This window comes from Alosa pseudoharengus, unplaced genomic scaffold (assembly GCF_046254945.1).
Source record: "Alosa pseudoharengus isolate Yale_2024_CS ecotype anadromous, Long Island Sound unplaced genomic scaffold, YU_APseudo_1.1 YU_APseudo_1.1_scf_23, whole genome shotgun sequence".
Classification (NCBI taxonomy): domain Eukaryota; kingdom Metazoa; phylum Chordata; class Actinopteri; order Clupeiformes; family Clupeidae; genus Alosa; species Alosa pseudoharengus.
In genome coordinates this window covers 14,877,694-14,901,507 of record NW_027468685.1, presented here as the reverse complement: position 1 = coordinate 14,901,507, position 23,814 = coordinate 14,877,694, and the positions used below count along the sequence as shown (strand labels likewise).

Sequence of the window (23,814 nt, the reverse complement as noted above, 5' to 3'; positions counted from 1 at the left end):
TTGTTTGTACTCTGCCTGTTCTTAAATTATATAATCCAGTGGTACTTTTTACGTCATTGCCCACTTTGGAGGTGGGGAATTTTCAAGCCCTACCTGACTCTTTATCACCCCAGCTAAATGAGCATTAAAGAATTAAAGTATTATTTCCGCATTTTGGTTCCTCATTGCCAGTCTCGGTCCCCAGGATCTGATTTAAATAGGCCTGATTTGTGTGGCTATTTTGTTTTGAATGTATGATATTCCTTGTCAAAAAAGAAAGGCATTAATAAAGATGGACACAAAAAGACAAATTTCCACTTGTTTGTCGGGCCCATAGGTCCCTCATGACTGTTCCCCACTAGTGGGGCCCGTAGACAGTGGACTGAGACCATTCATTGGAAGCAAAAATGCGCAAAAAATGCGCATGAAGGTTGTTTTCAAACCCATGACCCGGATGTAGTAGTATACAGAGGAATATTTTCTGCAATAAAGATGCAAGTTGGAAAGCTGTGCGATTGAAAAAAGCAATGTCTTAAATAAAACTGTTTATTGTGCAACACACTGTATCTGTTATACCTGAATTAAAGAAGGACACTTACATTAATCTACTTGCGGTGAAATTATTTAAACGGTAAGCAACAAATTATTTCTGATTAAGAAGCTGAGTAGCATCGCTAGCTAACCAGTGGCTATATAGATAGCTAGCAAACTTTGCAAGCTTACTCTTCATTTTAGTTTGAGAGGTGGTACGTGCACGTAACTGCTTATAGTGTCTGCAATCTGAAAAACACCATTGTTGGTTTATCTACTTCATACTGTCTCAAAAATGAGCGTAAGTTCCTTTTAGTCTGAGTCAATTGAAAATTCATCATGAATGAATGAACTCAGTTGGTCATCGCCAAATAGCAAGCTGTTGTTTGCCAAGTACACTGTCTATCAGTATGTGCCATGCAAAGAAACTGCTATTTTTAAAAAACATGTGTTTGTGATAGCTTAAACACGTCAAGAAGATGAGTGCCGAGGCCGCAGACCGGGAGGCGGTTACTGGCAGCAGACCCTCCACGCCACCGCAGACCTCCTGGTTCGAGTTCATTTTGGACGTGGAATTGTTGGAGAAACATTTACAAAAACCCAACCCAGGTTTTGACCGCTCAAAATATCTACACTTTTCAGTGTACACATACCATGATGGTGGTGTGTCCTATGTATATTCATAGAATGTATCTGTATAATAAACTTCTGCTTCCCTTTGTTTTCCCCCTTTTCTCTTTGCCTTGGATTTTCTCAGACCCGTCACCGGTGACGCTTGTTATTCAGTTTTTAGAGCAGGCTTCCAAGCCATCTGTGAATGAACAAAACCAGGTGCAACCACCAATAGATAATCGCAGGAACCGGACCCTAAAGGTTTTGGCCCTGAAAGTTTCTGCTCATCTGAAATGGGACCTGGATGTACTGGAAAAGGGGTGAGATTCATTACCTACCTGACCTGACTAACAATAACAAAGTTGTTGTATTCATTCATTGTAACCTGAGACTGGGGGAAACAATGAAAGTACATGACTATGACTCTTATAATGGCAACTCCATACATTAGAGTTGTACATAACAATAAGCGAATAAGCTGGTTTACACAAAAAGACTCTTTTGACACTTGACTATGGAGTTGTGGACTGCAACAGGAGCAAAAACATAATCATACCTTAAATCTTAATTCTTAAGATCTTTAATCTTAAATCTTAATTCTGTGGGCTACAGGCTGACCATTCCTGTTCTGAACATGCTGCTGAATGAACTCCTGTGTGTCAGCAAAGTTCCTCCCGGTGTCAAGCATGTGGACCTGGATCTGTCCTCTCTACCTCCCACCACAGCCATGGCTGTCATCATATACAACCGCTGGTAAACACAGGCCAATGGCGGCTTAATGTTTCTGTCAAAGTGCATTGTGGAAATTTACTCTCATTCCTTTATTTAGTAGATAATATACTCTCAGTGGCCAGTGAAGAGAATGAGTACTTTCTTATCATGTGTTCCCTCCATGTACCCTTACTTGGAAATAATGCATTTTCTCGTGGGTTTTAAAGGGCCATTCGAACGATTGTGCTAAGCAGCTTTCCTGAGAAACAGACAAAACCAGGACCACATCAGATGAACATGTGGGTTTGCCAATTCCTCCTGTCAGGCCTTTTGTGTTATAAAGAATCTTTGTACAATAGAGTGTTGTACAACTGACTGATATTCATTTCTATTTTAATTTCCAGGATGAATCTGGTGCAGCAGGAAAAGGAGTTGACCGAAAATATTTTGAATGTGGTGAGTGAGTTTGGAAGTCCTTTGTTTTGATAAGAGAGAGGACTTTAAAATGAGTTGTGACATTACAATATGCACATACTTTTGACAACTGGGGAGTTATTTCATATGTTGAAATGTTTCAGGTGTTGTGACATTGTCTGTAACATTTTGTTAAGAGATGTCGTTGGAAAACCCTTGATCTGTTTGGACGAAGATAATAGTAGTGCACCTTGTCTCTCCTCAGCTGAAGGAGCAGGCCTCAGACTCCATAATGGTGCTGGAGGGGGTTCTGGCCATTAAGAAGGACTTCTACCTCCACACTGTCCGCACACTAGACCTATTGGCTGCTGACCCGTCCACAGCCAACGGAGAGACCGAATCCTCCACGGCAGGCCTGTGTATCAGTGCCGACGAGCTCCACTGCCAGGTGAGGAGCTTACCTGTCTGCAAGGCTTAAAGCATTGCCAAGTGCATAGAGCTCTGTTGAAGAGCTGTATGCCTGTTGTGGAGGTGTGAGTGTGGAAATGGGCCTTCATGTTAATGCTTGATCTGGGGGGTTCAGGCTCTGGGCTCTGTTAAGCAGCTTGAGATGAGTTCAGTTGTTACTGGCACTATATAGATGCAACTGAATACCGGTGTATATATATTTTTTAAAAACACACCCAGATACATACATACCCATATTTCCCAGTAAATTTTTTTGTATGCATTTGATATTTAAAGGCGGGATGCATTTGAGTGACATGTACTTTATCGACTGACGTAGATCGAGATGTGTGTTCTTGGTCAAATGCTGTTGGCTGAGGTCTGATCTGGTTCTGGTGTATTGTACAGGTGCATTATGATCTAGGGGCAATATACTTCCAGCAAGGCGGCTCTGACCCATCTGCCTATGAGAAGGCCAGGGAGCACTTCAGGAGAGCCAAGGAACTCTACGCAAAGGTACAGGAGCATGTGTTTATGTTCAGTGTTCAAACTCATGAAATTTGTTAATCACATACAGCTGTCCTTCTCATGAGGAATCCTTGTGATGGAATTCCTCTAGAATTTTATTTTCTTACTTATAAAAGTTCATAGTAACTCTGAAGCATGTCTGACTATCCATGAACATGAAGTGACTGGTTAACTTTAATGACATTGTTCACAAACAGATGTTGTGTATTTGGTTGAAGTTAAAGCTGACTGGTTCTAAGCAGAAGCTTTTATCCAAAGCCACACCAAGGCCGCTGCTCCACCATGCCTACTTGTCTGACTGTGTGTGTGTGTGTGTGTGTGTGTGTGCGCGTGTGCGCGTGTGCGCGCGTGCGTGTGTGTGTGCGTGCGTGTGTGCTCTGTGTGGCAGATGGACTCTGGGGCGCTGCACTGCCACCTGGACGAGAAGCGGCTGGCCGGCTACTGGAGCGCCTGCAGGGCCCTGACCGGGGCTTCTGACCCCTCAGACACACAGCTGACCCCCTACGGCCAGATCAACAGCTTCATCCGCTCACACAACCACCAGGTGTGTGTGTGTGTGTGTGTTTGTGGGGAGAGGGTTATCCTCTGATATTCTTACAATTGGCTTTTTTTACGGATGGCTTTTGTTAGTGGAGCCATGGAGTCTAATTCCATTTTTTAAATCTCTCTCTACCTAACACCCCCCCTCCCCCCCACACTCTACCACTCTCCTGTGTATAGGCCCTGGTGGAGGCCTTTATGAAGGACAACATTCAGCTCAGCTTGCCAAACAGCTTCAGACATTCAGTTCTGCTTGAGTTCCAACACAAAGTGCAGCTTGGGTGAGAATGAGAAACCACCTGTTATCCCTCTTGGCTCCCAAGTCTGTGTAGAGATGAGTGATTGAATGAATGAATATTCTACATAATAGGTCTTAGATGTGCTATTGAAGTTAAACAGCAGCTGCTAACATTTTTGTCTGTTTGTGTGTGTGTGTGTGTTTCTTTCTGGTGTGTAGGGACCGGACGCTGGACGAGGTGTGTCATAAGCTGTGTGTGTGTAACGCGGTGCGGGACGCTCTGGAAGGTCAGGTGCTGAGCGTGAGCTACCAGCAGCTTCTGCTCAAGCCCAGTAAACGCACCATCAGCTTCCTCCTAGAGGTCAGTCACAGCCTGGGTAAAGGTCACGCTGAGACGTCAACACGTTACCTATTATACTGCCCTGTTCATCCAGCTATCCACTATGCACCAGCTATCCACAATGAAAAAAAAGATTTATGTATGCATTCACGAATTAGTGAATAGATAGATAGCTTGATTTGCTTGTCATGTGTTGATTGTTTGCCTGTCAGAAGGTTTCCTTATTTATTCACGGTGGCTTTTGCTAATCACTTTATGGTGGTTGCAGGTATGCAGCAGGTCACTGGAGAAAGATCGTGTGTCTGATGCTGCCAAGAGAAATATGGGCATTTTTCTCAAGTAAGAAGTACTACTTTTTAGATGACACCTTCGGTGTTCATGCTCTCGGACACAGAGCCTAACTTTCTAGTTTTTGGTGTTTTTCATTGAGGTAGTTTTTTTTGTTCATAGTCATTGGTTTGTTTGTTTTGTCATGTAAAGTTGTATGTCTGTGATGTGATGTGATGTGATTTGATGTGTCTTTCACACCCTATATTATGACACAGTCTCAGAATTCACACTCTGACTGTTCTGAATACAAAAGACTGCTTATATTATCCAAGTTTGCTTTAGTTTCTCTGAAACGTGTGTGTGTGTGTGGCGTTCCCCAGGAACCTGTGCGAGGGACTGGAAGAAGTGCCTCTGGCCTACATGGTCTCATCCCACCGCGTCTTCATGGAGCTGCTGCCGGACGAGGAGAAGAAGGCTCTTCTTGAGCACCTCAGGAAGCGGTCATCCACCGTCAACCTCAGCGCCAAACCCCTGCCCTCCTTCTATGACATCCCAGGTACGGCCAGCTCTACCTCAGGTGCGTTCCTCCAGGGTTGTCAACACACTGCATGGGTCAGTAAAAAATTGAGAATTAGGAAAGCTGTTCTATTCGCTGTTCTATCTAAGATATTTCTATTCCCATGTGTCATTGTGTTTTGGTTTGGGACAAACCAGTTGAGTGTTGATTTCATCATGGGTCTCTATCCTGATAATAATGATAAATTGATTATGTTATCCAAACTGTTTGATTCTGTCTTCCAATGTTTTTTTTCTTCTCTTTTTTTAAATAATGAGTAAGAAAGAGTCCTTAGATTGCACTGTATTTAAGAAAAGAAATTGTAGTCAAAGGTTGTTGTTTACACAGTATAAAAGCACACATACTGTACACAGTAACCCACTAAAAATGCATGATCATGCGCTCCTTGTTCCAGCGTCTGCCAATGTGAGCATCGGTCAGCTGGAGCAGCAGCTGGTTCTCTCTCTGGACCCGCGGCGGATCCGCCAGATCCTCATCGAGCTGCACGGCCTGGCAGAGCGGCCATTCTGGAGGGTCAGCAGCAAGGTCAGGAGACGAACATGTCCTAGACTAATATGCGGAGATAGCCCAGAAATGTCAGAGATGTCCCTAAAGTCAGCCACATTCCTTAATATACAGTGATGGCCAAAAGTGTTGGCACCCATGCTAAAGTTGACTGAAAAAAGGAATATAATATCATCTTTTGGAAATTGATCTTAATGCCTTAAGTGAAAAATGAGGAAATATCTAAACTTTAAGGACACCAATTTTCTTAGTGAATGAATAATGTATCATAAATAAATAAATGTTCTTCCTTAAAATGCAAATCAAACCAGCTAATAGGCTAACTGAGCCAATCTCTAGGTATGGTGAAGGGTATGTGATGATGTGCCAAGGTAACTTTATCAGGATGCACAGTATTCTGGATCCATGAAATAACTGGCCTTTAAAAATAAAAATCTGCCTGTCTCTATGGGAATTTAACATAGGGGTGTCAATACTTATGACCCCTGTATTTTAAGGAAGAACATTTATTTATTTATGATACATTATTCATTCACCAACAAAATTGGTGTCCTTAAAGGTTAGATATTTCCTAATTTCTAATGTACAGCCTGAAATCTATACATCACAATGTATTGAACTGTATGAAGATTTTAAGCATTTGTCTTCTGCATAGGGGGTGTCTGTATACGGTATGTAGATTTTCAAACATTCTTTTGTATGCACTTTGGTTGAAGTAAAAACTATTCATGTCATTTTGGAAGCATGCTCACTTTACAGCAGTGTTTCAAACATGGCTAAAACATTTGCACAGTATTGTAATGGCGTTTGGCCCAGTTGTGGGTGCGAAACCACACAGATGAGAAACACGAAACCTCGGCTTTTGAATCGTACACACTGTCCGAGTTTTTCGAATGTTTTTTTTTTTTGGTTGGTCTAGTTATCATTGGTGCATTTTTGTACTGGCCTAGAATTTAGAATTCTGCTCTCAGCTGTTCCTATGATGTGGTCTTTAGGGAAAGGTTAGGGTCAATGCTTAGCTGCTGCTTTGCTGTGGTCTTTCACTCAGCTTTAATGCTTGTTTGTTTGTTTGTTTGTTTGTTTGTTTGTTTGTTTGTTTGTTTGTTTGTTTGTGTTTCTCCTTGATCCAGTGGGAAGTCCCTGTAGACTACATCAACGTGATCCTGGCCATCAAAGACAACCTGACCCGTGACCTGGTGTACATCCTCATGGCTAAAGGACTCCACTGCATCACTTTAAAGGTCAGTGGTACTTTGATATGATGTGGGGGAGAGGGGCACACTACTCCTCCCTGAAGAAAATGTTATTGTTATTAATATATAGTCACTGACAAAAGTATTGGCACCCCTTAGAAATGTTGGTTTAAGCAAAATACACACACTTTTTGAGTTTGTTTGAGAAATGACCATTTCAATAGCTCAACACAACTGAAACAACAATTGGTTTCCCCAAATTCAACACAAAATGCGTGCGGGAATGCTGCGGGAAGTTAATACTGTCAAACTGACATGGTCAAAAGTCTTGTCACCCTTCACAAAAAGTGTCTTTTGCACTGATAAAAGCACACTTTTCATTGTTAAAATCCAGTGCTAAGGTTATGGGTAGTCAAATGTCAGCTGTGGTAGCATTCCTGAGAAATATCAGTCGATTTATAATGGACAATAGACTCAAGTTCACTCACTTTACATTTCTATTGGTTTCTATGGACAGTATGATGTTTTCTCCAAGGATTTCCAAATATTTGAATGACTTTACCTACCCCTTTATATGCATCTGATTATCAGTGCAGAGGAAGCAAAATAGGCCTAGACTAGAGTATCACCTAGTTATTGCCATGCATCAGTTTAGACAGGGAGCACTTTTCAGTCCTTATCCAAACATACTGCTGTTCTATAAGCATGAACAAAACTGGACCAAAACCATAGGATTAACTGCCAAACCTATTGTCACTCATTTATATGGTTTTGGTTCAGTATTCTGTTGTTCAGTAATGGCTCATTTCTTTTGTCTTTTGTTTTATTATTTTCTTTTTGTGTATTTCATCCTGACCTTTTTTTAGTGAGCTTGTGTAGCTCCAAATGTAATATTTTTGTTTCATAGTGTATGTTTTTACCTGAATTAAATTTTCCACTGTGGACCCCAGAAAGATTAGCGACCACTTTTGAAAGCTAATGGGGATCCAAATAAAGAGTAAATAGCATCAATAAAAGGCATTATCTCTTGACTGAGGGCAGTCCTTACTGTGGTTTTTCTCCTCAGGACTTTGGCCACGCGCGGCAGCTGTTCTCAGCGTGCCTGGAGCTGGTGACCGAGTTCTCCCCGAAGCTCCGGCAGGTGATGCTGAACGAGATGCTGCTGCTGGAGGTGCGCGCCCACGAGGCGGCTGCCGCCCAGGGCTCCACCGACAAGCCCACGCCCGACCTGGTCAGCCGCGTCAGGGGATACCTGGAAATGAGGATACACGGTAAGACACACACACACACACACACACACACACACACACACACACACACACACAAACAGACTCTATTTCTGTCTCTCACTCACTCACTCACTCACTCACTCACTCACTCACTCACACTCACACTCACACACACACACACACTTTGGATGGAACTGCACAATGTTACAGGGACAACATGGCGTCATACATGCTTACATTCTGAAGGAATTAGGCCCAAATGTATTAGATGTTGTAAAACCAGATTTGTATTTATTTATTTATTTTTTACTGTTGTTGTACCGGCAACATGCCTCCAGTCCTGTCACACTTGCCATGTGTGCTGAGCGTGGACGAGCATGTATATGCACACTCAGTTTAGTCTGAAACTTGCCATGGGTGGCTCTATGGTCAGTGTGATGGTTATTTCTATTAATGGAACTACCCCTACCCCACTGTCGAAAATGACTTAGGCCGTGTGTATTTTGGGTCACATGTGGTATCCACAGGTGTCGTGCTGTGGATGGTTATGATCGCAACATATGCACATGCCTTGAATTATTGGTATTTAAGAAGAGATAAAAAAAAAAAGCAATTCCAAATCATTTCCGACTTGAGCATTTTCACTGGTGTCTCATTTTAGCAGATTAGGTTTGCATCCGGTCTGCGACACCATATGAAAGTGGTCCAAATCTGATTAGAATAAAATCAGCTTTGTTTGTCCAAACTGGCCAGATACATATCAGCTCTGTCTCGCATCCAGACGAGAGCTGGAATGGGGCCATGTTCTTGACTGTGATCTGATGGGTCATAAGGATCAGTGTGTGGGCTCAGGAGGGAGATGAAATTGCTGTGATTGGGCTTTGGTACAATAGTAGTAAAACCATAATTGTGTGTCAGCTTTTATTTCATCAGTAGAGTACATATGTATGTATGTATGCAGACACACACACACACACAAACGCACAATTACAGCAGGTATTTTATATAATAACTAAGAAAGGTAGGATTAAAGTAATCTAAACTTCATCATCCCAGTTTGTTGATAAGGGGCTGTTGTCTTTCACCATTGATAGAATTTTTTGATGGGATTTGTAGGGTTTTGTCTTTGTTAACTGAAGCTTGAATGCATCTGTGTTGCCTCCGTTTCCCAGACCTCCCTCTGCGTCAGATAGTGGGGGAGGAGTGTGTGGCCTTCATGCTAAACTGGAGGGAGAACGAGTACCTCACACTGCAGGTGCCCTCAGCCCTGGTGCAGAATAACCCCTACATCAAGGTACACACACACACACACACACACACACACACAGCTGTTACCTTACACTGCAGCTCTGTTGTACATTAAGGTACAGACGGCACACACCACACACACACACACACACACACACACACACACACACACACAAAGCTGTATAGATAATGATGAATAAATCCTGTATTCATTTTCCTATTTTAATAGTTGAGCAGCATATGGCCCTGATTAAGGAGATGGATGGCCAGTTTGGGCATATGGTCATCTACACTAATCTGGGTCTTAATTAGGCCTTTTTGTCTTTATAACGCTCTGTCTTTTTTAATTTGTTAATATCTCTCTTTTTGTCTCATCTTTCTTTGTTTAAGCATCCCCACCCTTCCCCCAACTCAGCCAGCTTTATGGGCATGACTGTAGAATTTTAAAAGATTACAACATGTTCAAAGCGGCTTTTAGCTTGTAAATAATATGTATGGCACCCAAAGCTGCTTTAAACTGGTTAATAACATGTGTATGATATTCACAGCAACAGGAATAGGAGACATGCAGGGAGTTTACTGGTTTGCTGGTGGCATTTTATTAGTCTCAGTCTGATCATAGACGACATACTTTTTTACGTTTGCTTTCTTTCTATCTTTATTTCTTTTATTTTGGTTTCTTTCTTTAACTTTATTTTTCTTTTGATCTTTCTTTTGCTCACTCTTTCTTTCTTTCCTTTCACTTTATTTTTTCTTTTGCTCTTTCTTTTGCTCACTTTCTTTCTCTCTGTCTTCTTTTTACCTTTTATGTTTCTTTCGCTTTCTTTTGCTCACTCTTTCTGTCTGTCTCTTTTTTTCACTCCTACGCTCTCTCTCTCTCTTTCTCTCTCTCTCTCTCTGTCTCCCCTCTGACCTCTCCCGTGCGTAGCTGGGTCAGCTGCTGGCGTCCACCTGTAAGGAGCTGCCGGGGCCGAAGGAGAGCCGGCGGACGGCGAAGGAGCTGTGGGAGCTGGTGGTGCTCGTCTGCAGCGTGTCCACACAGCACAAGCGCGCCAGCGACGGACGCCTCAGCCTCATCAAGCACCGCGAGTACACGCTCGGCATCATGCCCAGGTGAGGACCGCTCGCGCTCCCAGGGAGCAGGTCACCTGAGTCAGCTCCCAGGTGCATGGGTCAGGTCCCTCTGGACACACAGTCCGCGTATACCATGGAGATACCCCAATGACTATCTGGGCAACATGCCCACAGTAATCATATCATCATACCACGGGAGCATATCAAGGCTTCGTGACTCGTGGCTCATATAGAAGTTTACTATGGGCATCTTATTTAGGGAGAGGGCAATCGATCTACATATCCTGCCTGGTTAAACCCAGGAGTTATTAGTGCCACACTGTAGGCATAGCAAGTCTATCAGACATTGTCTTTTAAATACGATTTGAACTGTTTTGTTGTGTTTTAAACCAGATTAGGTTGTCTTTTTTGTTGTAATTCTTGCCATCTGTTGTGGTTTATTCAGGAATAGATTCATCACCTTCATCAAGAAGCTGAGGGTGAGTTGCCATCATTATTGCTCTCCAACAGACAACAAACTGTGAATAAACTCTAAATAAAAACCATGATGTAAATAAACTATAAAAATATAAATTGAGTAAAATAATCTCAAGCCGTAAATAGCCTGGAGAAACTCTAAATAAGCCTAAATCAATTATAAATGCAGGCCATAGTGCGGTATATGCTTACCGATAGTTATGACCAAAATGTGCAAAGTAGAGTCCAAACATTTCAATCTCTAATCATAAATGTTTCCCTACAAATGTCTGCTGTGATTTTTTTAAAAAGATTAATGGATATGTGAGATTTAGTGTCTAAAAGTTTAATTGAGTTGTAATGTGGTTTTAGTCATGTTAATCCCTGTAATTGCATTATGTGATATGACAAGCCTAATTCAACAGATGACTTGATTTGATCCCACCAGGAACCCTTAGTTCTGACCACCCTCATCTCGCTGTTTGTCAGACTGCACAGCCTAGTACGGGTAAGTGTGTGTGTGTTTGTGTGTTTTTCAGTGAAAAATGTGAAATACAATAAATGGCATATAAATGCTTGAAAGGGGTAAACATGCATTAACTTGTGTCGCTGGAGTTGTGATACTAATACTGTAGAGTAGTTAAATTAAATCTTTCCGTGGTTGACTGACGACATGAGTGCTGTTCAGTGGAGCTCTGATTTGGACCATTGCCAATGAGAGGATGGCACGATCCAAGTTTCAGTAGTACTTCAGACATGTTCACATCAAATATATACACACTCTGCAAACAAGGCAAAGTTATGACAGTGATTTTATTTTGTTCATACAAGTCGTAAAATATGAGTTAGAATGAGCTGTGACCAGTGTTAAACATAAGGGAATATTTACTCTTGGGATATTTTAGGCTGATTTATTTTATTGTTTTACCCTCAAAACAGCTTTATTGACCATAGATGTCGAATTTTTAATTCTTTAATGTGGATCTTGATTGTTTGGCTTATAAGGAAACAGTTAATCATGAACTAGTGACAGTTGGTAAGCGGCCGTATATATTTTGCCAAAATTTGCATTCCTGCTGTGACTGAGCAGAATAGTTTTTGGACAGTTCAGTTGACTGACTTTGCTCTCTTCCTCTCCCTTCTCTCTCTCTTTCTCTCTTTCTCTCACTTCCTCCCTCACTCCCGCCACTTTGTCTGTCGCACTCCCCTCGGACCCCCATGTTTTTCCTCTACCCTTCCTCTCTCTCTCTCTCTCTCTCTCTCTCTCTCTCTCTCTCTCTCTCTCTCTCTCTCTCTCTCTCTCTCTGTGCCCCCCAGGATGATATTGTTAATGAGGTGACAGCTGAGCATCTGTCCATCTGGCCGTCCACACTGGCTAAGTGAGTCATATGGTCCGGCCGTCTGTACACACACACCAGTCCACCAGCACTGTTAGCAAACAGTTTACATAATACACACCACAACAAACTTGACACTTCTGTTACTTCTGACACACACAATACGGACAAGAAGAGTTTATTGATATACTGTATGTATGAGCTGCAGCACGGTTAGGAAACACCGACAAGGGCAAGTTAAATAATGCATATTTCACACTCAACACTTCTGGTAAAGACACAAGCTAGAAAGAAAACTATGACCATATGTATGAGTTCTTAATGTCCCCAAAATAGCCCTCAGCCCATATTGTTGTGTAAGAGGGTGACACATTTATAATAAATCAATGTTGTGAAAGTGTAGATTATGATTATTGATTTTAGAATCACGTCGCATTACCATCTGACAGATGTAATAGTGTGGTGATTAGTGTGATGAAACTGCAAGTAAAACGGCAGGTTAGGGCAGTGATGGTCATGTCAGGTTTGAAGAAGAGGATGGTGCAATGAAGGTCATTTGTGAATATATATATATATGTGTGTGTGTGCGTGTGTGGTGTGTGTGTGTGTGGCTCCAGCATGCAGGCAGTTGACGTGGAGGCGGTGGCTGTGACTGTTAAGGAACTGGTGACCTATGCCCTGACCCTCAACCCCAACAACCAATCTTGGCTCATCACGCAAGCAGATATCTACTTCGGCAAGTTCTGGAGCACCACAATACCCATACATACATGCGCACACACACACACACACACACACGCATACACGCGCACACACACACACACACACACACACACACACACACACACACGCGCGGGCACGCATACACGCGCATACATACATTTGTACTTAGTGCTGGGCAAACTAAATTGCTCACACCTCACAAGTCTTGCTGAAAGTTCTGTTCTGTCTTCCTTTTGACAGTTTGCAGAATAACAAAGGTTTCCTGTTAAGTAGTCCTTGGAAACTAAGCAAGATGAATTTGCAGGCTGTCTCACTGAGTGAGTAATTGGTCATATTTGTTTGTTTGCTTTCTCTCTGTAGTTACAGGCCAGTATTCAGCTGCCATGCATTACTACCTGCAGGCTGGGGCCGTGTCTTCAGACTTCTTCACAAAGGCCGTTCCTCCTGACGTCTACACTGATCAGGTACACGTCATCCTAGCAGAGCTCAGGGGTTCAGTTAAATATTGAATGAAAAATGCCTGTTGGATTTACAGGTGGATTTGACTAAAAATAGTAAATCAAATAAGTCTTTCTGTGTGTCCTAGAAGTGGCTAGGTAAATCTGTTACCATTCTGACAAATATTGATGTACTTCCCATGTATGTTTGTTTGTAGGTCCTGAAGAGAATGATCAAGTGTTGTTCTCTGTTAAACTGCCACACTCAGGCAAGCTCATACACCACATTCCTCCTTTTTTCCCTGTCAGGAACTTAAGTTAAATACATTAGTTAGTTAAGCTTCTGTTTGTACTTCTCTCCTTGTGTTTGAAATGTTTTTGCCTCGTCTGATCTCTCCTTTTCCTCTCCTGTCCTGTCCTCTCCTGTCCTGTCCTGTCCTGTCCTGTCTCCAGGTGGCTGTTCTATGCCAGTTCCTGAGGGAGGTCGACTACATGACGGCGTTTAAAGCGCTGCAGGAGCAGAGCGGGTACAGACCTTCACCCCTTCGTACACTGCCACTTACATAAGGACTATGAGATACCACTTAACGCTGGGGTTAAGGGTAGCAGTCAATCAGACGGGAGCAGGAACTCTCTTCTTTGTTACTGGGCCTTATATTTCAGTCTTTTAAAGTTTGTCTTGCTTTTCAAATTAGTTTCTATGTGTTTCTGTGTGACACCTTTAGTGTCAATCAAGTGTCACACAACACTTCACACACTTTTCTTCTTTAACAATGTGCTCTCAACTCCTTTTCCTCCCCTGTCATTCAGTCATGACGGAATGGACTCGTACTACGACTACATCTGGGATGTGACCATTCTGGAGTATCTCACACGTATCCTTCTGCTCAAAGGCATAGTTTTGCAGGGAAATCCAATTTAGCCCAGCTAAGTAGACCACTCAGGACCAAAGGTTGAGGGTAATGAAGACGAATGAATCTGACGAGTTCAAACTGAGGCTTTGATCACCATGAAACAAAATGCAAACTTCCTGCCCCAAGTCTCTGCAAGTGTTGATGTTAAGTTCTCAAGTAACTACAGAAACTTGCTTCTGTGACCTTTCTAGCATTGAATGACAATTAGCTGTCCTATGAAAGTGAGAAATTGCCGAATAATGTTGCAGCCATTTTGAATGGGCGGAGCCATTTTATTTCCTCTTTCCCTAATATGGATCTATAGAGGTACTATAGAGGTATGGATTAAATTTAATAATTGTAATTCGATCCATCAGTCTCAGTTCTGATTGCCCACTGAGCAATCCTTGTTTGAACTGCAGGAAATTGTATTGACCTCTGATGGTCACTTGTTGATTAACTAACATGTTTAAGTCTCAGTTTGGCTAAAAAAGAAAAATGTTCATAGAAAGCCTCCTGATGAAGAGATTGTATGTGACAAAAGCCAACAAGAGCTTAGTATTTTTGGTGATCCCAAAGAATGTCTTCCTCCTTAACCAGACTGCATAGATATCCATCATAAGAGGGGTGAGACAGACAAAAGACAAGTAGCTGTAAGTACACTCTCTTCTTATATCTTATATATAGGTTTTTCCATGTGATGCAGTGTCTGCTGAATGGATTCTTGGTGTTTTATGCCCCCAATGTTCTCTTCAAGGCAGCGCTACCTGGAAGGCGCAATGGTTAGGCATGGGTTAAGGTTAGGGTTCGGGTTAGGATTAGGGGCCTTTAAGTCGATGGTGGCAGCGCTGCCTGGAAGACAACATTGGGGGCCTAAAACACCATCAAACTGCTGAATGACTCACATGGCCCATGGTGTTGAGTGAGAGTGAGCTCTCCCAGCCCCCAGTTTCACACACTCGTGTTTACCACCATACCCTCAAATTGCAATCCTGTGGTTTTGATGGCTCCCATATTCTGTTAAACATGAAGCTCAGTAACCTTTTGATGGTCTCTCTCTATATATACACTACCAGTCAAAAGTTTGGGGTCACTTAAAAATTTTCATCCCACTCCATTATAGATCAGTTGCATTGATTTTTTTAATCAGGGCAGCAGTTTTCAAATTACATGATGTGCTTACATAATTGCAAAAGAGCTCTCCAATGTTTTCTCAGTTAGCCTTTTAAAATATTTCTTTCTACAAGAGTCGAGAACCCTTTTACAATTATGTTACGGTAGCACAATGTCATCTGAAAACTGCTGCCCTGGTTAAAAAACAATGCAACGGATCTCAGCTGGTAGTCTGTCTATAATTGAGTGGAATGGAAATATCTAAGTGACCACAAACTTTTGACCGGTAGTGCATATATATATTAAAAGAAAAAACTGGTCAACAACTCATTTGATTTAAACTCTGAAAAGTATGTTTTCTGGACTGTTAACATGAACAATGAGGGTAACACCTTTTAAAATATTTCTGTGTCTGTAATTTACTTTAGAAATGGTTTAGTAAAGACATGAATTTGTATCATGTTCTGGCCTTGAAGTGAAACGCTTAAATACAATACATTTAGATACAGGCCAATACATTCTTATTTGCATTGCTACACATCAATAAGGGCTGTGTGTGCATGTGATTCCCCCCTCCCCCGACAGATCAAAGCAATTGGCCAGACTGAGCTCAATGCCAGTAACCCAGAGGATGTGCTGCAGCTTGCCGCCCAGAAGAGAAAGAAGAAATTCCTACAGGCTATGGCCAAGCTCTACTTCTAGCTCAAAAATACACCTGTGTCTTGTACATTAGTGCCATTTTTTTATTTCTCATTTGGGCATGAGAATAAACATTTTTTTTATAAATACAGCAATCAAGTCCACAATTCTATGAACATTTTTACATATTTACACATTACAAATTGAAGCTTTCCCAGAGCTGATGACAGTCTTGACATATTAAAAGAGAAATGGGGCTCTCAAGGATTTCAAGCAAAGTTAAATTAATTGCTATTCGCACTTCAATATAGTTCATGACTATCCAACATTTACACTGTTTAATACAATATGTACAAAAATGTAGCCAACTTCTCTTGTGATATACAGAACAGAACAAAACAAAATCACTTTAAGACAGCCAGCAAGTGCTGAAACCACATATTGGAACTGCTATGGGATGAGTCACAATAAATAATGATATTATGCTCATATTTGAGCACTACAAGGTAGAAAACACCTGTTTCACATAATGCATCAGTTTTCCATCCCAATGGAGAAAACAAAGATGAATTTATATATGCCACACACACACATAATCATAAAATAAAAATACAACTGATTTCCATATAGAATGAAGCAACATTTTTAGGTCTTCCCCAAACAAGTGGTTCCAGAAATTTTTGGGGAAGAAATCCCATTTTGGTCACAGAAGAACTGCGTTTCCCAGCAGGCATGGCATGTGTCTGGTCTCAAGATGACGAGGCGGTTTTCTCAGAGCTGCCGGGTGGGGTGAGGGGAACAAACGAGCTCTCAAATTGTCTCTGCTGGGCCTCATCCTGAAAATACACATCACAGGGAGCACTCAGTCACAGTCCAATACAGAAGCTATACCAATACACACACACAGATCTGGTTTTGCTAATGTGACTATTTTAATTGATAGCTATAGAGTTGCTATGATGCATGTGGGAGAACATTGAGAATGGGGAACGTGGCGCTGCAGAAGTAGAGTGTTTTACAGCCAAGTCACTTTGTTTTTATAGCACATTTAAAAATGGGGTGATCAAAACTGCTTTACAGTCAAGGCAAACAATGCAATACATGAAAAACATACGATAAGTTTACACACACTGAAACAGCCCATCCTGGAATACCTGCTCACCCTTGGTTTAAAAATGAAGGCTCAGCCCAAATGCTTATTGCTGTAATCAAGACTCACCAGCTTGTTCAGGTAGCTGCCGTGTGTCTGGATGTTATGCCAGTCGTCCTCAGGAACCCTCTCAAACTGTTTAAGTGGAACATTTGCGTATCCAACCACTGTCTCCACGAACGGGGCCATCCAATCCACACATGGGAGCAGCTTCTCCCAGGTGAGGCCTGAGCATAGAGTTGGTACTTTAATTAAACCCAGCATTACTCACAGAACTTAGGCAACTTCTGTTGCCTTGTCTGAATATATGTGCAGCACTTTCTTTGCCAATTCTAGTTGTCCCCATGTGCTTGCTAATTACAAGCAATTACTTGATATTTTTGCTCAATCAAAAAAAAAAAAAATTTCCCATGACTTCCAAGACCGTGAGAACCCAAGATGCATGTCGGGCACAGTCGCAGTTTCATTCTGGGAATACACACTGCAAAGACAAACACGCACATGCATGTGCACACACACACACACACCACAGGAACCTCTACCACATCTGTAAGCATAAGTTGCTACACTAGTAATACAGACCAGCTGGAATCCACTCTACATGAGTAATGTAGAAAGATTTGCTTCATGCTAGACTTAAGTTAAGTAAAGTGAAGCTACTTAGCATTTTAAAATGTGCATAATGTTATGGTGGAGAAATGTTATGTCAAGTGGGTAGACATAAACCTCTCTCAGACCTTAAGCACTAACTACAACTAGCATTTTCTTATAACACAACAGGCATAACTAGGGTCCTTACCAGAGACCCTCTGGACGACCTCTACAGGAGTAAAGTGACACAGAGCAGCAGCAGCAAGCAGTCCATACGGAAAGTCCAGAGCGTTCACATCAAGGATGCACAAGTCCAAGAGCTGAAGAACAGAAGATTATTACTACTCTGCGTAGAAACACACAAGTTTTGACTCCAATTTTGCGGAAGGAGAGAATCATTCTTAATGGACAAATAATGTATAGCTCGATATGTAGTGGAGGGAAAAAAAAAAAAAAAAAAAAAGGTGCTCAGGAGAAAGGCACGACTGGTTTTACTGGTTCACCAAAAGGTTCTAATTCTTACATTCATTCATACACGTTCTTTGCCGCTAGGCTATATCTCTACATAGCGAGGTCTGGGTTTCAGAGCCATTCAGTATGCTTTTATACACAAAAATGTGTCCGTGTTCTCTACCTGTGTGACCCTTAAGTATGTTTCCGTGGAGAACTGCGGAACGAGGAGGTTGGTTTGGTCATACAGAGATGCCATCTGGAGGTAGAGCTTCATCCAGGAGATCACCGTTTCAGGACACAGGTCCCAGTTTAAGGCCTGTTTTAAGGAGAGTTCACCAAAGTTCAAAATGTATACAAACACACAGACATGCACATAAGCGATCCAATTTAATCAGAACCAACCAATTACAGATTTCTGAATCAGAGTGCATCAAAAAAGAAGCGGTCATCTAGTTTTAAAAGAACAACAATCTGGTGTCTAAGGGTATACACAATTAAAAACCAGTCACAGGCCACCAAGTACTTTAAGTGACTAAAAGTGACAATATTACTAGAGGCCTGACCTGCAGTTCTTATAGCATTGGAGTCTATTTGATGAAAGAACCTTACCTTCAACATAATGAGCTCCATATGAAGGATTTCCTCCTCAAAACAAGCCCCATCTGTGACGTAGGCCAATTCCAGAAGCTTTGGCGGGTTAATTTCCTGAAAATTCAAAAGAGTTCAATATTAAACAATGGTGTGTGTGTCCGTGTGCACGCGTCTGTGCGCACACAAGTGGACCTCCAATGTTATTGCTATTGTGGACCTTTAATGCTAATGGGAAAAACTGAGCAACATGATATAGCTACTGAGAAACTCTGTTGAAGTCTGGTACTTTAAAAAAGGTGTCTAATAGTATATGCTATGCTTGTTCTATAGATCTTTTTCCAGCCTTATGAGCCTTGCACAAGTAAAGAGGAACAAGAATTGCAAGGGCAAGCAATTAAATTACTACTTAGAACATTACACTGACAGCACATTTGCAATAGCACCACTCCCATTTTAAACTCTAGCCATCTGAGCAATGGTTACATAAGAGTATTTATTTATCCATCCATCCATCTCTGTATATCTACCTCTATTTTACAGGCAATGAAAAGAGCCGTTATGCCTGTGAGCTGGAGGCGATTCTTGTCAACTCCTTCCTGGGTCAGCATATACCGATCAAAGAAGTCCTGTGCAAGGTAGAAGGTCTGTCGATGGAGCATATACGCTTCACAAACCTGGACATTTAGAAAAATAGAGAGTAGTGAATACCATACCAATTGGGCTAAATAGACATGCTCCAAACTACCATCTTAAAGTCAGAGTTCCCCAAACAGTGCTAGCTCTTCAGCTTCATTTAAATGTGAGTAACCTGCCCAGAATGTTGCACGCGTACTGAGAACAGTAACTGTGCTCCAAGATCTACATAACCAGGAGAAGGCTGAGCTCCGTAAAGCACCTTGAGTTAATGTCACTTGTTAACAGTGATACACAAATGAACACTGGTAGAAAAGATTGAATTGAGGAAATCAAAATGTGTGATGGCTTCAATCATGGCTTTGATCAAATTGGTCTGATATCTTAAATATTTCTGACTAATCTGAGATCGTTTTCCACTCCACTGCTCATGGCTTGTGTCTATGGTATGTGGTGAATAGTCTTCTGCTTCCTCTGCCTACAAACCTCCATAAGCCAGTCAAGCAGGACGGCCCTCATCTTGGGCAGTATACTGGGGTGGCGCTCAGTGAGGCTCTTGTTGTGCTGGTACTTCAGGTCTTTACTCAACATCTTCACCCACACATCTTCTGAGCAGCCCCAGCTGAAAGGAGGAAGAGGTTTTAAACTACATGCAAACCTGTTTCATTTGGCACACACAAACACACACAGTCTAAAAATATATACACCTTGAGCTTTACTTCAAATTGCACACTGCACACATTGCATAGCCATCTGTATGAAGTAATTACATGGACCAACCTAAGAGTAGGAAGAGGTGAGGGTAGCACAATTTCATTTAAGGTTTCAATCCCAATCATTGGGGAATCACTGCATGACTCCTCTTCAGCCCGCCGATTCTGAAATGGGTTACAATTAGAAATATATTATGGTACAATGGAAGGCGTTTACTTTTGGGCCATGCCACTTAGCAATGGTGTACTTTAATTTAACCATAACATTTGTAGCAGGCAACAAGGCTACAGTGCAGCACAATTATATCATGCATACATGTATGATGGTAGGTAAATTCTAGTCAACAAATACTCATGGGTCACGACATTGGACAGTGGCCGAGAGATCAAAATGGCTGCCTATGGGTATTGGCTCTAATATAATTTGGCAACATGTAGATTTTGGGAATCTTTACCTGCACATCACCACTTTGTCTCTTTGAGGTTTTCTTTTTGTAACCTTGCTGTAAAATAAGCACATTTCAATTAATCCCATTGTAACAAAAAGATAGCACACCAAAATTGCATAACCTAAATTTTCAACGTCTGAATGGATACAAACCTCTCTTCTCATTCTGGTCATTTTCCTTGACTGTGGCGTTACACTTTCGGATTTGGATTGGAGGCGACCACTACAACACAGAACAGGGGTAATATATATTTAATTGGACTAACCACATGAGGCGTCAGATCAGGCACAACGTCAGGCCTGCAACTTCTCAACAGCTAACGTAAACTTTAACATGTCAGCGCAGCAATCAAGCTTACCTTCGTCTTGTCATTTCTGCTTACAAATAATTAAGGTTGCCGAATTTGAGGTTCCTGAAATATTAAAGCAGAAGAATACGGTCATTGCACAAACTAGCTAACTTAAACATAAGGCGATGTTTTTTTCTTGTCCACCTTCGCTTTCAACAATGGGGACATTTAGCTAGTTTCCTGTTCTACAAGCCTACTGTACAAATGACGAATGTATACATATTCGACAATTAGACGGTGCAAAATAACAGTCAATATCCAGAGAGTTGACTTTGCACACTAAAACTATTCATACTTTGGTGCATGTAGCAATATGCAAAGCTTCGATTTTTTTGTTAGAGAATCCACACGCGCCAATTTTCCAAGAGCGGTCACTGGAAGTCGAACTGTAAGTAAAGCTTAGCTCGGTCGACGACATAGAAATGCAAATATTTATTATGTAAGTATTGTTGTCTTTCCGCTGCATCAATATTATAAAAAATACTCATTCTGAGTGATTAATGGCATAACTTAAGATATTACTGGTAAATTGTTGTGGACATAGCTCACTGAATGTAGTTATTACACATGCTGACTTCTCCCTCCAAAAGATTAGCGTAATTTTGCAAAGTTAACGCGCCAAGTCCATACAGTAATGTTCCAAGTTCTCCAAATACACATGGGAAAATGCTAACTGGTCTGTTATGGATGTATAGCAATCGATCTTTTCATAAACGAGAAGTTTATCACACCATCTGAAACTACCAATCCCAATGCTACCTAGCCATTTTGCTACCAGTCTTGGGTTGATTATATGTTCCAAATTATTTAGACGTCAGATATGTGTGCACTACAAATGCATTAAAATTGAAAGTTAAGTAATAACTGGTCAATGATAACAGGTCACACATATCAAATATAAAGACTGCTTATAAACTACGCCAAGCCAGGACATAAGCCAGTCTCTTACCCGGTAGTTCTGCAGAATGAATGTGTCCAAGCTCGCGCCGGCGCCAAGAACTTATATCGTAACACAGTTGCCAATGCGCATGTGTGCATTCTGAGATCAATTTTAAAATTTCTGGGATTCCGCCGCAGAGTTTTTGCAATGGTAGGTTATTTACAAATAGGACACTTATTTTGAGATGTCTGAGGACAGAAATGTGTGTTTTCTTCATTCAAAGCACCCGATTCTGACAAAAAACACTATAGCAACTGAATTGTGGATTTAAATGTATTTGATTATTTCCCGGTTGAATTTAAAGCACGTCGCATCGAACTTGAATATAATGTCCTGGCAATCAAATAATTAAGCGTGTGTTTCTGATAATGTATACGATATATTTTGATGATAAATATCAACCCGGTCCCCGACAAAGTTTTCTCTCGACAGTCCTGTTGCATTTCCTCAACTGGGAGGAGTTTTCTCTGTGTATCAGCCAATAGGAGCAGCACACACATCGGCCACGTGCGTTTTAGCAGAACGTAAACAAACGCTACATAGTGGCAACCAAAGATTCTGGAGGTAGCAACTACTGCTCCACACGTGGTCAATCATTCCATTCGTATGCTATCTCCTACTGGCATGTTATGCGTTTTGGAAATAATACATATCATTTGCCATAGCATTGAAAACGTCGTTAAAATTTAGATAGGCTTATATTCTCTGATATGACAACTGAAAATAATCTGTATCGAGAAGCCTGCCTGGGAGTTCTACCACTATCACATAACTGCGCACCTGCCAGACAGCCTAATGGCAGAAACAGATTTGGATTTTTTCCCCCTTTCTTTTTTACAGAGACTTCAAAGCGGAGGTTTTACACGGATCTGTCTCCCTTCAAAAAAGTTTTAATAAGGGCTCCCTTAAAGCACACGTCGCCCCCTGCTGTCATAAATATGACACTTACACTTTTCTAGGAAGGGAAGCTCCACAGAGGCCATTTGAGGATATGAACTTGACCTATATTTTGTAGAAGTCAATATACAGATAGATCCTGGTTACATAATATAAGAAAGATGAATGTAATCAATTATAATAATTTAAATGTAAAAGCCAGTTTTGTTGGTTAACTTAGATTAGATTTCACACAAAAACATGCTGCGTGTTTGCAGCATTATAAACAATCTGTTAAATATTAATATTAAATAAAGTCATCCATAAGATTGCGTCACCTTATATTGTCTGTATTCAGACAACGGTATCCTTAATAGATTCCCTTTCAATGTGTAATGGAAAGTGTCAGGACAGGAAGTCCCCTTACTCAGCTCAAGCTTATCCTGTTCAAAAGATGTGAACCATCATCAAATGTTGGTTGGTTGTCACTATGTTATTTCAATGGGCAAAATGGGAAAAAAAGAGATATTCTTAAAATAAATGTAAAAAGTTTAATTTAATTGAAATCAGCAACCTAGCAAAGTGTTTGATATTTACATTTTCACATGAAAAAGCAGTTCAGTCCTCTTATTTCAATGTTATGCCTCCTACTCCTGAAATATCCTTTTAGGTGAACTCTGTCCCCAATTCTGAACATTTATCAATGGTTTCTAACAGCACCCTTTAGTTAGTGAGATCTGATGAATGTGACAACCAACCCATGTGACAACCAACCCCGTTCTCCCCTACATGTTATCTGTAGCTACATGCCAGAACTAGCCCTACAGTGGTGTGTGGCTTCAGCTATATAGCTGGATTAGCACAATACCACACAGTAGTTGGCTTGTGTGAACTTCAGGAGTTAAAATGATGTATTATGGAACTCGCCACGGTTGTTTTGCTGTGCTTGTGTGCAGGTGCTATGTTTTTATTCTTTATTTTAAATGCATTTTTGCATTTTGGCTTGTTTAATATGTATATTGAGGGAGGAGTTGAA

General features: G+C 41.3%; 2 protein-coding genes across 3 annotated transcripts; one reads left to right on the top strand and one right to left on the bottom strand.

The window, feature by feature from the left end:
• The first annotated feature begins 106 nt into the window (after positions 1 to 106).
• Positions 107 to 16,188, top strand: ints8 (integrator complex subunit 8). 2 transcript variants are annotated; one of them, XM_076301732.1, is made up of 28 exons: positions 107 to 610; positions 972 to 1,119; positions 1,268 to 1,442; positions 1,735 to 1,875; positions 2,061 to 2,132; positions 2,238 to 2,289; positions 2,513 to 2,695; positions 3,103 to 3,210; positions 3,611 to 3,766; positions 3,943 to 4,043; positions 4,220 to 4,361; positions 4,609 to 4,679; positions 4,991 to 5,166; positions 5,582 to 5,712; positions 6,822 to 6,932; positions 7,951 to 8,155; positions 9,286 to 9,407; positions 10,290 to 10,474; positions 10,881 to 10,914; positions 11,340 to 11,399; positions 12,209 to 12,270; positions 12,846 to 12,964; positions 13,312 to 13,415; positions 13,607 to 13,657; positions 13,842 to 13,915; positions 14,199 to 14,263; positions 14,891 to 14,934; positions 15,980 to 16,188. In XM_076301732.1, the coding sequence occupies exons 2-28, from the start codon at positions 990 to 992 to the stop codon at positions 16,094 to 16,096; spliced, it is 2,991 nt and encodes a 996-aa protein (XP_076157847.1). In that variant the 5' UTR covers positions 107 to 610; positions 972 to 989; the 3' UTR covers positions 16,097 to 16,188. The 2 variants fall into 2 exon arrangements, with proteins under 2 accessions (XP_076157847.1, XP_076157846.1); XM_076301731.1 differs by having other exon boundaries at positions 4,991 to 5,187.
• LOC143140696 (G1/S-specific cyclin-E2-like) lies at positions 16,117 to 22,248 on the bottom strand. Its single transcript, XM_076301746.1, has 12 exons — positions 21,912 to 22,248; positions 20,972 to 21,025; positions 20,766 to 20,835; positions 20,620 to 20,667; positions 20,232 to 20,329; positions 19,938 to 20,073; positions 19,346 to 19,492; positions 18,837 to 18,932; positions 18,409 to 18,543; positions 17,983 to 18,094; positions 17,253 to 17,410; positions 16,117 to 16,869 (listed from the first exon to the last, which is right to left on the bottom strand). Exons 2-12 carry the CDS (start codon positions 20,983 to 20,985, stop codon positions 16,783 to 16,785), a joined length of 1,101 nt encoding a protein of 366 aa, XP_076157861.1. The 5' UTR covers positions 20,986 to 21,025; positions 21,912 to 22,248; the 3' UTR covers positions 16,117 to 16,782.
• Between the last annotated feature and the right edge of the window lie 1,566 nt (positions 22,249 to 23,814).